The sequence below is a fragment of the Punica granatum genome, chromosome 2, assembly GCF_007655135.1.
Source record: "Punica granatum isolate Tunisia-2019 chromosome 2, ASM765513v2, whole genome shotgun sequence".
Taxonomy (NCBI): Eukaryota; Viridiplantae; Streptophyta; class Magnoliopsida; order Myrtales; family Lythraceae; genus Punica; species Punica granatum.
Window position 1 is genome coordinate 41533373 of NC_045128.1, and position 14376 is coordinate 41547748.

Here is a 14376-nt window from a genome sequence, read left to right on the forward strand (position 1 = left end):
GCACGCAATATATATAAGTGCATGGCTCGATTGAGCAAAGCTAGGAGGTGTTTGCTTTGTTATTGGCGCACTAACATAGATTTCTTACGAAAACACATGAGAATGTTCCAGAGAGAGAGAATATATGTGCGTGTATGTGTTTGTATATATTATTGTTCTTAGGTAATTCTAATTGGCCCAAATCATAAGGTTTTGGCCAACCCGAGAGGCTTAGAAGGCAAGTTTTCATATTATTTTATCCCTCAGATCATATCCTCGTTGGCGCATTCTGGTAATGGCGTTGACTTTCTTTCTGTAAGTATTCCTTTCTCGACGACGGATACCTAAAAATGGACGGAAAAACAATTTCTTTGATTCATTGGCTATTCCCACTCACTCAATGTATGCATGACTATTGACTGGTAACCTATGACTTGCTTCTTCTGCTAATTAATGCGTCCTACCAAAGTCCCTAGAAGATTACAACTCCAATATCGAAGACCGAATGGTACGTAAGGTTGCTCCATCGATCATCACACAGTCCTTACACAATTTTTCTGATTTTATCTGACAACGGTTCCAAGAGGGTATTGACGCAATGACGCATGCGTTCGCCTGATAATCTGGAGGTTCCAGATTCGATACTCAATCTGAGATTACCCACATCTCTTTGTTAGCTATCAAGATTTCTGTTTCATTAGATTAAACTCATAAAACTCTTTTATAATCTATAATATATATATATATATATATATATATATATATTGGACTTCCATGTGCTGGTCCACAGGTCAGTTTACTTTTTAACGAGTTACGGTTTTATCTAAGATGGGCCCATGGATTGGTAACAGAAGAACCCGATATGAGCCTGAAGAGAAAGCCCAAAATACCTCTTGGGCCGGAAAGATGTCTCAGAACTAAGACATTAATGGGCCCAACGTAAATACATTGGGCAGGCAGAACAATTTACAAAACTTATCTCAATGCAGATGACATAATAATACGACACATCCATTCAACCAATGCAAACAATTTCCTACACTGATACATACAGAGGAGCTCAACATATATCATTACACACATGAGAATAAAAATGATCAAACATTTGAGCATGGGTTGTTCTTGATGCTCGGAAAAAACCTTTGAAATCTAATGGACATCTTGTTTTTTGCATTGATCCTTACCCTGCATATGGTCTTTCTTGAGAGCCATGAATTTGGCTGCTATCTCGTCGTAGTCAGGCAGCTTAGGATGGACGTGGTGGGGGTACTGAATAGGGTATGAATTGGACCTCGGAATTTTCTCCCGTATCTCTTTGGGTCGCTCCGGTGGCATAGTCAATGCTCGCAAGTACGCCGGGAGACCCTGCCCATCTTCTCCACTGCTCGAAGAATCCAAGTCCGAGATGAAGCCCTCTTCCTTTTGTTCCAGTGATCCTATGTTTCTCTTATTGGGCTTGTTGCTCGGATACGTGAAAACATCATATACAACAGCGACATTCTCATGGCAGACCCTCTCTTGTTTCAGAGGTAACTTCACTTCCGACACCGACTCCGACTCCTGCTTCAGAGTATCTTTTGAACTATCACCCTCATTGGCTACATGATGGTAACAAGGATGTTCCAAGCTGCAATCTTTAGCTTTGCAGCATGAGTTCATGGAGTGTTCTGCAGATTGTTCTAGTTTCTTCTCTGCACTGAGCGGCTGATCGCTCGCATGGACTGTATTCTTCTTCTGGTGCTTATTCCTCTCCTGATTAGTTCTGTTCTTGTTCGGGCCATTGTAGTAAGTCACAAAGTCGATGCTCTCCACGAAGTGACTATCTCGAGATAACGTTCTCCTCCTTATTCTTTTCTCGTGTCCTGTCTTGCTTTTTGTCGAGGCTCTCGAAACTGGACTCCCGTTCCCTGAATCGCTTTCCTCCAAATAGCCATCCTCTATTGTCTCTATCCGTGGGACTGGAGAAGGCTTGAACTTGAACAGCCTTTGGTCCTGGGAGTTCCCATTCACTTTGAGGGAAGACTGAACCTCCTCAACATCATCAAGAAACACGATGTTTTCCCGGTAAAATTGCGGAGAATTGCCTGACGATGATGACGATGTTACTGTAACCTTCTCCTTGCATTCCGAGGCCCTTTGAAGTGTGGTTCTTCTCTGACTTTCCTCGGCACCGAAAGAAGAAATAATTTGTGTTATCATTAGCTCATTCCCCGTTTCCGTCTCCAGAAGTGCAGATTTTGTTTCGATGGCGCCTTTAGTGTCCAAGACTTGAAATTTAGGTTCCCGGACGTTGTCAGGGAAGAACTGAGCATCGGTGTCGATAACTTGTGGTTCCATGATTTCTTTCATCTGCAGTGGAGAAGAAAATGATTTTGTTTCCGGGCTGAAAATTCATCAGGCAATTTCAGGAATAGATATGTGACAGAACCATTATCATGCAAACCTGCTTTTGTAGCTCAGAAGTGTATTCCAAAGCCAAAATTCCGGTCTGGAGGCAGTATTCGCAAGAAATCTCATCCATCAGTCTTCGCTTCACATCACCCGGGACCGACTTAATGGAGAGTTTATCTCTTATCTACAGTAGAAAGGTTCATTGATTCCATTAGCAAAATTCTCACTAGTCCCATTTAACATAAGTTTTTGAAGATCTGTTGTCAATCATTATAGCATCGAACACCTCATGGTTGACAAGATTCCCAGGATACAATTCAAGAGCACGCTTGGTGAAATTATCCCCATAACGCTCTCCGAAGAGCTTCCGGATTGCCCGGAGCTCGGGCAGGTCCCCACATCTCGCAGAGGCAAATACAAGACTTGAAACTGCTTCATTGATATCATTGGGACAGTCCCTGATGAATTAGAATTACAGTACAAGAGAATTTTCTTGTGAGATTAAAGGGTGACTGAACGGACGAAAGAAGAAGCGGAGCACTTAGCTAGCTGATAGAATACCTGTTCCGGCGAATGTAGGAAAGATGGATGAGAATGAACTCGCAGAAATGATCTAACAATTCGTAGACTGCCATAATGCTCTCGTCTTTGAAGAGCTGCTCGGCCTGCAAAGATCGAAAAAAATGAAACACTGTCTTGTTAAACCAAAACATGTCATTCATATGTTTGTGTGTATATGTTCATTAACAAAAGAGGAAGGTTACCCGATCAATGGCGATCTCTTCATATCCAGTCTTGATGAGCTGAGCCACGTCTTCCCTCAACTGTCTCACGATTGAGTACCTCTTGTTCTTCAGCAGCTTGAGCCGGCACTGGACTCTCCTGATCAGCCTCTTGCTGCAATGGAACAGAAAATTACTGAAACTCATTCTCCATGGCGTAAATAAACACCGAGAATGGTATTCTGTCACGAAAACAGTGCCAAGTTACCATTTGGAAGCTTTCCGCCAACCGAACAGGATGTCGAACATGGCTGAACCTCTCTCGCGCTTCCTCGGCCGATACTGTTTCTGCCTTTTATTGACAGAGGAAAGAGTGGCAGAGGAAAGCCAGGTCTGAGACCGAAGCTAGCATATCGTGTGATTGCGGTCAAGACAAAATTGTGAGGGAGATGATAAAGCTGGTATATGCCATGAATGTTCTCTTTTTAGCTGGTGAAACCGGAAACTAGAGGAGGAGGAGGAGGACGAAGAGGAAGAACTGACAGTTGAGTCGAGATTCAGCACTTTCACGAGGGGAAGTTATATTTAGGAGGAAGTGGGTTTGAGGAAGAGGAGAGGGACAGAGAGCCACGAGATGGTTCTGGTTTTCCTATGAAAGTAAATGAAACTGTTCCACTACGTCACACCGGGGAAGGACACTTGTCGGGCAGTTAGGGAAAAGAAACCATTGAATTCTCGTAGTAGGACATGAGGAGGGGGATAAAAGTCTGCAACTTTGAAAATGTTTCTGTGACGTGGAACAGAGAAATTCTTGTGCCTGCTTTCATTCACTTCCATTGTTCTTACTGTAGATTAATGTCAATGGCTCAATTACTGCGGAAGGGTGTTGGACATTACCAGATTATTGGTCCCATGAACATTCCTAATCCCGTAATGTAAATTAATCCAGGATTCTAGTATCAATTGGACAAGACAGTCTTGGTGCTTATCCAAGTTCTGGTTCCAATAAGAACAATTTGACATTAGCTAAATGGGTTGGATGACCCAAAAGTACTGGGCATATGATAGGCTCCATTTGCTTGCTGATATGGTGAATTTAAAAATGGAAAGGTCAGAGCTTTAAGCCAATAATTGAACTTTTCTTGCTACTGTGGTACAGTTAGTTCCCTGCTCATGCTTTTAGCTGCCAAAGCCCCTTCCTTTCTTTCTTTCATCGCTGATCCTTAAGATGCACGCATCGGGGCAGCAACAAGGGCCCACCCCACTGAGCAAGCTCCTGTACTGTACGGAGCACAAGCAGTTCATTGGGCTCGATTTTCGCAATCATACTGGTTCCACCAATTACCGTCTAGAATTCGACAGTTCCGAGATCGGGCCAGAACCGTAGTATGCTAAGATCTACTGTAGGCAACATTTTCCGCAGTTCCAGAGATATTTCAACGGCGAAAGCTTGTTCCTTTTGTCTTGGCGGATATGGCCAAGTTATTGGTAAAGCCCGCAGTCAAAGGAACCGGTGATCAAACCCATTTCACTCCCTCTCTTTCTCTCTCTGTTTGTGCGTGGAGGAAACGTGCCCGCCCGCTCACGTTCCGTTTGGGCGGGTAAACAACTCATGGAGTTAGCATGCGAAGCTGCAGGGAGGTGGTGACTGGTGGGGTCCACGCTTGCGCATGGAGGATTTACCATTGGACCTAATGATTGTGACCAAAAAGGTGACCCCTTTGGATCTCTTCCCCTTTTTATATTCTTCCTTGGTTATAGTGAAAATATATACTAGGAATCTGCAGGTTGTCTTTAGACGTGGCGTGCGCAGCAAAGTATGGCAGTTTAGATGTTTGTAGGAATGCTTGTTAGAGAGTTGCATTTGTTGAATTGGTTTTCTTGTGGGTTATCACTAATATGGAATAGGATATTAGGAACCCTTTTAGCTTGTGATCTAGTTTAAATGCGTTTATGGCATTCCTTAAGGCTAATTTTGATTTCTTATCAATGTGGTTAGTTGCTGATAAACTGAACCTTTTCTGGCACTTAGTCCTTGGTTTTGCTACAAGGAGCCAATAGTTCATCCTTATGTGTGAATGCAAATAATGGAAAGAAGAGTGTTGAGTTGTTGAACAAAGAGAGAAAAAGTTAGGATGTTTACTTGTTTGATTGTTACAAGAAATTGGTGAGGACAGCGTTTTGTCCAGATCTTGTGTTCCTGTTTGACGATTGTTGCTAAGATGAGCTGCCTGGCTGTTGAATCTCTCTGAGATTAAGCTGCAATATATTTGTTTATCTTCATGGGACATCAATTCGATTCCGTTAGACTATGGACAGGATCCTTCTAAATCATTGGGTAAAAATTGACTTAGTTTGGTGAAAGGCGAATATACTTGCTGCACCGAAGTAGTCGTGAGCGAAAACTTTGAATCGGTCTGCCACATTTGGTTCCCAAAAAAAAATTATGTCGCTGATTTCATAATAATTGTTTCATCATAATAAAAATTTTGCCACATTTTGACTGATTGATGAAAAGGAGGATGAGGTCATATGGAAAGATATACCAAAGGCTCCTTCTCCCTCAATAGTGCTTGGAATGCCATGAGAGTGAAGCGCAACATAGTCCCTTGGTTTAAGCTCATTTGGTTCTATCCTAGTGTTCCATGGCAATGCTTCATTAGCTGGTTGGCCATTCAAAATAGACTTAACGCTCTAGAGAAAATAGCAGTTTGGAATAATGGGGTGGACACCACTTGTGTTCTTTGCAGTAACGAGGTTAAGTGTAGAGATCATTTTTTCTTTGCATGCTCTGCCACAGGGAAAATATGGAAGGAAGTCTTAAGAAGTTGTGGCATTCACAGGAGGGTTGGAAGCTGGTATTATGAGCTCAATTGGGCTGTCATGAATCTCAAAGGCAAAGCATTCACAAGTCGCTCCTCAAGATTGCATGGAATTCATATGTTTACACGATTGGCTTTTTGGAGACAAAATGATCTCTCTGCAGCAAGTTTGGATTTCTATTCGAAATACAGTGCAGGGAAGACTTCTGGCCATTCTTGACTTAGAGAAAATGATAAGGAATGAGGCACAGAAGAAGCTCTTAACTCTTAAGGGATTGGGGCGTTTTCAGATAGTTATTGCTGCTGTATTTCGTTTAGAGCTCTTCTAGGGGCTTTTGTGTGGGCCGGCGTGCCCGTTGGAATTTAATGCCTTGTACTGGACTGAGGCCTGCTACTGTAGGCTCGATTGTATTTGGTCGTTTTATCAATAAGCGCTAAGCTGGTTTCGACCAAAAAAAAAATTTGTTTCTCCAATTCTATTGCGATTGGAGATCTTTGTACCCATATACACATGCCTGCTGCATGCAGATGGCAAACGCAATTGCTAACTGGGGAATAGGGAGTTGGGAGTTAGAGTTACCCACTAGGGACGAGGGAAACATGCGACAATACTAGAAAACTAACCAGAAACAAGAGCTAGAGAGCAAATTTTCACCTGCAAAGCAATTAGTGGGCTTAATCAGGAGTCCAGTCTAACACATATTCCTTTTGTTCCCCCTCTTCTAGGGTCAAATCTGGCTTAATAATCTCGATTCTGCACTTATTTCTAAGTACAAATTCCTTTTAGCAGTAGGGACCATGTTCATGAATCTTAAGAGCTCATTATATTTTCGTCAATATATCACCATTTTGTGCTGAAAATTGCCAGAAGTAATTATGTTGGAGGTTGGAGTCGGAGAAAGAAGAAACTCCTTTTGTACTTTGAGCTTGAGCTTCTTCACTAGGTATTATCTTCTGACCACACAACATCATAAATAAACTGCAGGATTCAGAAGATGATAGAACGGAAGCAAAAGGCAAGAATGTCGCGGTAATGATGCGGAGTTGCATGTAGAATAACCTGCCACAGGGCAAAGATGTTCACTCCAACCCAAGGTATTTCTTTTGTTCATGCAATTCTCTGACCTTTTTCGTGCTAGTAAATAGTTATCTCATTGGAAATTCAAGAATTGAGAATGTACATTATACAGCTGAAACTCCGATGACTAGCCGAATTTTAATAAAAGCTCCCAAAAAATGCCAAGACATCTTCATTCGTCTTTCACGTATCTTGATATGAAAGACAGGAAGCGGTGGCATATGTGCTGTTGCCAAATCCTAAGAAACTTCATTCACCCTACTGCCAAGCATACCTCTTTAACATATGCATGCTTCCTTTATAAGCAAACCGATAGTATTATAAAAGAGTTTATGAGGAAATCTCTGATATCATATTTCATCAGGAAGATGCAAAAGTGCCTTAATTCTCTTCCGATTCGAAACCTTCCTTTTCCTGCCACCCGTTTCTTAGACAAATCACGTATTACCTGAGGAGCATAATATACATGCTTTCTTCACAAATTGAATGGACTTCAGAATTCAACTTTGGGGAAGCATTCGTTCGACAGGATCCCAGCCTTCTTATTGGGGGTCAAATTATCAACCACCAATTTACACGTGACCTGGACCTTGAACTGCCTCAGTGGGAACTCCCCGATCACGACGCTCACCGGAACCGTAACCTTGACTTCCATTGGGATCTTCCCCGATTTCCTGTTGTCCATGAGGGCTTCCTGGAGGCCTGACCCGAAGTCACTCTTTCCCTTGAGGATGACCTTGATCATGGTGACATTCTTGTAGCCCTGATGGAAAGCGGGGATCTGACCTGAGCACAGGGTTGAGTCTTGATAGACCACCTCGACCGAGCTGTCTTTCCCGTAAGTGAACCCAATTTTAGAGTTAGGGTTATCAGCCTTGACGGTGACAGCAAACTCGGTGTAGAGGCTGAAGTCGGGCTTCATATCAAAGTGAGCAGTGGTAAATTCCTCAACCTTGTAGGAAGGGACCTGGGGCTGGTACACCGCGTAGAAGTAGAAGGCAAGGGTGCCTAGGAGGAAGATGAGGAGGACGAGGAAGCAATAGCAGCAGCATATGCATCGGAGGCAGCAATTCCCACCGGACTTATGACTTTTTGACTGGTAACGGGGGACGTTACGGCGGTACGGGGGTGGGCGAATGCTGCCCTGATTTTCAGGGAGCATAACGTATTTGGGAGGGTGAGGATCCATGTTTGTGGCTGAGGCCTCAAAGTCTACAGGGTAGACTCTGTGATGCTGCATCTAGTCCATTGGAGGAGAGGAGAGGAGAGGAGAGGAGAGGAGGAAGAGGAAGAAAGAAGAAAAGAGAACAAAACAATGGAAGATGTTTTTGAATATTTTTGTCTTTTTTCTTCCTGTCCGCCCAAATTCAGGAGGGAGAGAAAATGTTGGGAGGATGGAGAGAAATGGAAGGAAAAAGAAATGGGAGGAGACTGTTTTAGGAAAGAATGTCGACTCCACTGATCAAGGAAGCCATTGTTGAAAGCGTGTGGATGTTAAGAAATTCTCAGCCAATTCTTGTTTGATCCCCCCAACCGATGATATATCCATGGCCTTCCCTTATTTGGTTCCTTTTACTATTTTTGGCATGGATTATAGAACATTCATATCTTGCTTTCGGTATTGGCCGGGAAGTTCCTTCTCGAATTTGGACAATCAAAAAACATACCTATTGTGTCGATATTTGCAGAAAAGCCTGTCATGGTATCTACTGTTTTTTGCTTGGTTTTATTGCTCTCATTTTCGCCTTGTAGGATAGAACTTTTGTGTCGATGGATCTGGGTCGAGCATACCGATCAAGCCCGAAACAAGAAACCAAATGTTAGCTTCCAGGTATAGATGGTAACTCCTGCAGTTAATTTGTTACAGATAAATGCTCCCTTAGCTGAAACAAGAAACCGAACGTAATTAGATTGAATCAAAAGAATGGTACACCCCGTTTAACCATCACCGATGGCACACTTAAGTACTGAAGAACATTCCTGTAACTGAGAAGCACAGACCTCCTCAGGAGGAAACTCTGATGGCTCCGGATATGCAACTGCAGGATCTTAGGGAGCCGATCCTAGCTATTGAAACGATCCTCACAGCCACCCTCCTCAGCTTGAGGAGCGCCTTCTTCACCAGCTTCCTTGGCTGGCACTTCTTCAAGCTATCAACGGATGATAGCTTGTACGTTTTCAGGAATATCTGGCGCTGCCTTGCCCTCTCTTGACGGTAACTGGAGGAATGAGGTAGGCTGATGAGCGGCTCCGACGATCTCTTCTTGCTGCGCTTGGATGATGATCTCCGGCTGTTGAAACGCCTGGTTTTGCTCTTCTTCAGCTCATTGCAGCTCTGATCCAGCGGTTCGTAGAGGTTGAGCGATGAGTGGCTAAGTCTCGCGGTGGCGCTCCTCGAGAGAGTGTTCATTGCCGCCCTTGCAAATTGAATGAAGAATTTCTCTTTTCTTGGTAGGACAAATTTATATGCGAGTGTTGATTTAAATTGGTCAACGGTCGTCTTCTATGGCGGGCGCCCGTACGGTCGTAACATATGTGAATTCGCAAGCAAGATCTAAGAAATTTCATTCTTAGGTAAAATGGAATTGAAAAAAAAGAAAATTGCATCAAGGTCAAACAAAACTGCAGTTCAGGGCAGTTAAGGCTTGTCGTTTAATGTCCAGGGCAATTTTTCCCACGTTTAAAAGCTAAATGCATACACGTATGGATGAATGAATTAAAAAATTTCAGACCGAAACATCAAATATACTAGTTCTATTAGGAATCGGAATATGACCTCCACACTTGAGTTCGAAAGGGTTTTGGAACTAGCCCCGTTAGTATGGTACTATCAATTAATTCGAGGATAACATATGCGTTATGATCATGATATTTGATCTTTTGCCTCCCTTGAGCCTGCCTATTCTGAAGAAATGGCAATGCCGACGTATACATAACCAGTGGAAAGAGGCAACCAGCGAAGTCGGTAACGGTCAGCCCAAATTTAAATCGCTAATTAAATTGAACCGACGGTTGACAATGCCACCGGAAGTTCCAAGGAAGTTGGCAAAAGTCTTAAGGCCTACTAGAATCTATACATGACGGCTTGCTTGTATTCTAAGGGTGCAAATTGAGGAATGGTGGACTGAGTCTGAATCTACTAGAACACAGTCCCGATCGAATAGATTCACAAGAACTCATACGGGTCTCTTTCACGCGTAATTTTCAATAAAAGACCATACGAAAGTTCTGCGTTTTTGGCTTCGTTGTGCTGAAGTTATATATGACCAAGTTTACCACAGTCGAATTTCACAAGATTGTTTAGGTGTACTGGTAAATTAATGGTCTAAGGCATAAGCGATATTGTTCACTGAAAATGCATAAGCGATATTTGATATGGACATGATTAACTTATTTTCTTATGATATGATGATGATAATCTTACGAATATGATATTATTAACTGATATTCGTATGAATACTTTAATTTGCTTGTGTATCGGGTTTAGGAAAAAAATCTTGCTAGTAATATGATAGTTACGTCTCAGGAGAAAGTCAGCGGAAATTCATAAATCAAAGAGATATTGGAGATCCTTCCTAAATTTCATTCAAAAATTACTCATCCATTGATTGCACTTCTAATAGCCGAAGTGATAGTTCCCCCCTCTCTCCCCCCCCCCCCCCCCCCCCCCCCCCCCCCCCCCCCCCCCCCCCCCCTCCCCAAAAAAAAAAAAAACCGAAGTGATACGATAATTAGCTAAATTTTTGGGATTCATATTATGGGAAGATTTTCTTCCCATAATAATTCACATAAACCGATTTTGAAATCAAAATTTCGAACAGATACTCGAGAAATTGTATTATTACTATTAGTTGAATCATCAATATTCCACTGACTCTATAGCTAATTGGTATACTTTTTGGGTTTAGTTTGGAGCTTCTTTGAGTTGTTCTGGGTAAGTGGCTTTGATACGACTTACGTTAGCAGTTCCATCGAAATTAGATAAAGATCGGAAGTGTAAAATCAGGCCGGGATCTCTTGCGGGATGGTAAGATTGGAGGATCATACCGATCCAATATCCGATCTTGGCCGCAAGTGCATTTTGATAATTTTAAGTAAATGTGCCCCGAGACCATGCATTTTTCTGGCCCATAATTTTACCTTGAAATTGTATGAACATGATATTTATGAATTAAAAATAAGAGTTGTGAGTGGCAAATTCCGATCTTAGCAAATTAAAAATAACACTTTTGTCTTATTAAAAATAAGATTCTGCCTAAAATCGCGATCTCGATATGATTTAAATATTGCTTGCCCAAGACTCCTCTAGGATTCTACATATATAAAAACTATATGGCCAATTCGTTTGGGAAAACGAAACACCGTCAGGAGAGAAAGAGGGCAGCCAGATATTGCACGGGGGAGGGACGAAGCATCGAAGAGAGGAATAGAGAGAGTGTCGATCGATGCCAGGGCAACGGAGGTGATGATCGAGTCACTTATAGTCACTCCAAGAGGGGAATAAGACCGCGAGTACGACTCCTTTTGAGTTTCAGTTTGTGTTATCACGTGTTCTTGTGTCATCCAATGGCATTATCTAGTCCCCCCTGGACATGCCTAGATCATGTCGTGAAGTGCGGCGAATTACACACGTGATAACACCGGTTGGACCTCAAAAGGGATCGATCATATTCACTATCTTCTTCTCTTGGTCGGAGCGCTTGGGGCTCATTGCTTCCCGAGGATTGGAGATCGATGATCATAACGAGGTAAGAACCCAAAATTACTCGTTCAGAATTAACCCGATCCAATCAATTTGGACCTGTTCCCTGTTCTTGGTGAGTCAAGACCTCATTCAGTCAAGTCAATTTGGACTCTTCCTTTTTTTTTTTTTTTTTTTTACTAATAATTCTGCAGATATGTCATTGTCATGGTCCCCATTCCTATGTCCGGTACGTGCACAATCTCAATCTCTTGAAAATATACAAATGGGAGCAAATGTCACATCTGCTCTGGTGATTGGGACTTGGGATTGAGTTCATCAGTCTCCCCGTTCCCAGCTCTGTGCCCCGGAAAGGCCTTGTCCACATATATCATGTAAATTCCGGCCTCCGCTTGCACGATTAGATCAAATTTCGCCAACTTATCCACCGTCAATCCGATATTCATCCGTAGCACATGGGACCAAAAACGACTGCTCGCGGGCGTTTACCCTCCGGTCGATAGCGGTCCATGAAGTCTTCCTAACTGGGATAGATCAGAGAAGGGAATTAAACAGTGAAAATTCCTGTAAGAGTACGATTTTTTTTTTATTTTTGGGGTAGAAGTAGAAGTAAGGGTACGAGTTTTCCTATTATGTTCCTGGGCAAGCCGACCGACTGCTAACTTCATTAAGAAGGGAGCCCCATCCAGTAAGTAGTGAAACTCGTGGTCCCACGAGTGCAATACTATAATATCAACGAATGAACCGGAGAAGGCTATACATACACACATATATGCAGTGTAGCAGCATGAACCATTAAATGCCATACACAGTGTAGACATTACTCCATTCACTTGTTTGTTACATCCGTCATCACAGTTTTTTATACCGTGTAATCAGTTATCGGTTTTAGGTTCGTATGACTTTCCTGATTCTCCTGTTTGACATGAAGAAACCCGACCTACGTATATGAATGTGTGTCTAATAATGGAGAGACGTCTCACACACACACACACACTCGTGCATTAATGGTGAAGCTTGGGATAGTTCACGTAGAGAGAGGCAGCAGTTTAATGGCCATCATTCGCACTTCATCTTCTTCATGAGATGAAAGTGAAACCGAGAGAAAAGCTTTACTGCTGTCACTTGTGATCCCCTCCTCTTGTATTGCCTGTGATCTGCTTCAATTATTCACCCTTTTCCCCTGACCTCTCACATCTATTTCGCCTACCCTTTATATATTAACCATCTCGGTCTTCATCATTGATCGCTTCTCTCGTCGAGCACTTTCCTCTTCTTCAGTGGTCTCCTTGACATTGTTTCTGTCTCAAAACCACACTCGAGGAGAGGACAAAGAACCAAGCTGAAGATCAAAGGAAGGGGAAATCAGGGGGGACTAATTTCTGAACGAGAAGCAAAGCAAGCAAGAGTACTACGTAGTATTAGGCCATGAAGGTTTCCTGCGCTTTTGTTGGTTTACTTGTTATTATCATCCTCATCCTATTTGGTCCTCTCGTGTCCTCCCGGCACCTTCCTCGCCGACCAGGCTCTGGTATATCATTTATACACAAACCCGAACATTTCTTGCACATTATCTATATATATTTTCCCTTGAAATACCACCTAACTATTTCATAATCTTTTAGGAGGAACTGATGCTGTGGCACTTAATAAGTTCAAGAAATATGTTTAGTTTATGAAATGAACCCTCTAATTTGTGCATGATCTTTACGCTGATCTCCTAATCTCAAACCTGACACGGTGACGGCTCTCTTCGCTTTATGCCTGATCAAAGTTTGTCATGTCCTCATGTTGCATAGATCATGGGCATCACCGATCATCACACTCGAAGACCAGTAAGGTTCATAAAATCGAGGGAAGGCCGAGTTTCAATAGAGAAGTCAGAAGGTCTGGCACCCCTGCGCTGGGTCATGGAAAGCTGGACACGGTCCAGGTAGCAGGGTCAAGGTTACCAGACTGTTCTCACGCGTGTGGTTCGTGCTCGCCATGCAGGCTTGTCATGGTCAGCTTCGTGTGCTCGTCACTTCAAGAGGCCGAGACCTGCCCTATGGCTTACAAGTGCATGTGCCACAGTAGGTCGTACCCCGTTCCATAATTATCTGTGGCTCGCCTTTTTTTTCCCTAAAGGCCCGTGTAAATCTTACTTTCCGGTGTTCGGACCCCAAAAAAAGCTTTTGTTCTTGTTATTAATATAAAGGTAGGCTTTTATCCCCCATCGTACATTTAGCTAGCTAGCTAGTCTATAATCTATATTATTGGAATTTAACTATCCGTTAATCGAGGAATTATTGCTTCGTGATTTAATTTCTTCCATATTCTAGTCTTTTAGTAGTCTGAGATTCGGGGACAGAAGAGATCTGTTGATATTATGAGTTCGTAGGTCGTATGATCGGCAGATATATCTCTTCAGATGATTAATTAAGCGGACCAATAAACAGTTGTCTTAGTTGTACGAATCACTCAAATGCATCTTATCGAGAGAAAGATGAGAAAGCCGACGGTTCATATGATTTAAGCAACCTCATTAAAGTAATCATAACCATGTCGGTAGTGACATTGGAAGATGGATTTCTCTTGGTTAAAGGAAAAGTAAGAGAATATGGTGCCACGATCAACTGCACTCTCAGTTGGTGGGATTTACGTGCAATACAAAAGTTCGAGATTCATTGAAAGCACCTTGAT

At 42.6% G+C, this 14376-nt stretch overlaps 3 protein-coding genes and 1 long non-coding RNA gene across 4 annotated transcripts; 2 read left to right on the top strand and 2 right to left on the bottom strand.

Annotated features, from left to right (window-relative positions):
• Nucleotides 1-897: 897 nt before the first annotated feature.
• On the bottom strand, nucleotides 898-3754 carry LOC116196825. The gene is made up of 6 exons (XM_031526729.1): nucleotides 3361-3754; nucleotides 3135-3267; nucleotides 2932-3035; nucleotides 2657-2828; nucleotides 2423-2554; nucleotides 898-2328 (listed from the first exon to the last, which is right to left on the bottom strand). The coding sequence occupies exons 1-6, from the start codon at nucleotides 3399-3401 to the stop codon at nucleotides 1129-1131; spliced, it is 1782 nt and encodes a 593-aa protein (XP_031382589.1). The 5' UTR covers nucleotides 3402-3754; the 3' UTR covers nucleotides 898-1128.
• A 447-nt stretch (nucleotides 3755-4201) lies between these two features.
• Nucleotides 4202-6420, top strand: LOC116196827. The gene is made up of 2 exons (XR_004154902.1): nucleotides 4202-4804; nucleotides 5893-6420. It is a non-coding gene; the product is annotated as an uncharacterized LOC116196827 (long non-coding RNA).
• Nucleotides 6421-6963: 543 nt separating this feature from the next.
• Nucleotides 6964-8657, bottom strand: LOC116196826 (NDR1/HIN1-like protein 6). Its single transcript, XM_031526730.1, has one exon. It carries the CDS (start codon nucleotides 8230-8232, stop codon nucleotides 7486-7488), a length of 747 nt encoding a protein of 248 aa, XP_031382590.1. The 5' UTR covers nucleotides 8233-8657; the 3' UTR covers nucleotides 6964-7485.
• A 3635-nt stretch (nucleotides 8658-12292) lies between these two features.
• On the top strand, nucleotides 12293-13992 carry LOC116197360 (protein EPIDERMAL PATTERNING FACTOR 1). The gene is made up of 2 exons (XM_031527481.1): nucleotides 12293-13225; nucleotides 13494-13992. The coding sequence occupies exons 1-2, from the start codon at nucleotides 13123-13125 to the stop codon at nucleotides 13787-13789; spliced, it is 399 nt and encodes a 132-aa protein (XP_031383341.1). The 5' UTR covers nucleotides 12293-13122; the 3' UTR covers nucleotides 13790-13992.
• Nucleotides 13993-14376: the final 384 nt, after the last annotated feature.

Coding starts and splice junctions, on each gene's coding strand:
- LOC116196825 (XM_031526729.1), bottom strand. CDS start 3,401: ATGTTCGACATCCTGTTCGGTTGGCGGAAAGCTTCCAAATG. Junction 3,036..3,134: donor AAGAGATCGCCATTGATCGG/GTAACCTTCCTC, acceptor CGATCTTTGCAG/GCCGAGCAGCTCTTCAAAGA. Junction 2,829..2,931: donor TCCTACATTCGCCGGAACAG/GTATTCTATCAG, acceptor CTAATTCATCAG/GGACTGTCCCAATGATATCA.
- LOC116196826 (XM_031526730.1), bottom strand. CDS start 8,232: ATGCAGCATCACAGAGTCTACCCTGTAGACTTTGAGGCCTCAGCCACA.
- LOC116197360 (XM_031527481.1), top strand. CDS start 13,123: ATGAAGGTTTCCTGCGCTTTTGTTGGTTTACTTGTTATTATCATCCTC. Junction 13,226..13,493: donor TCCTCGCCGACCAGGCTCTG/GTATATCATTTA, acceptor CATGTTGCATAG/ATCATGGGCATCACCGATCA.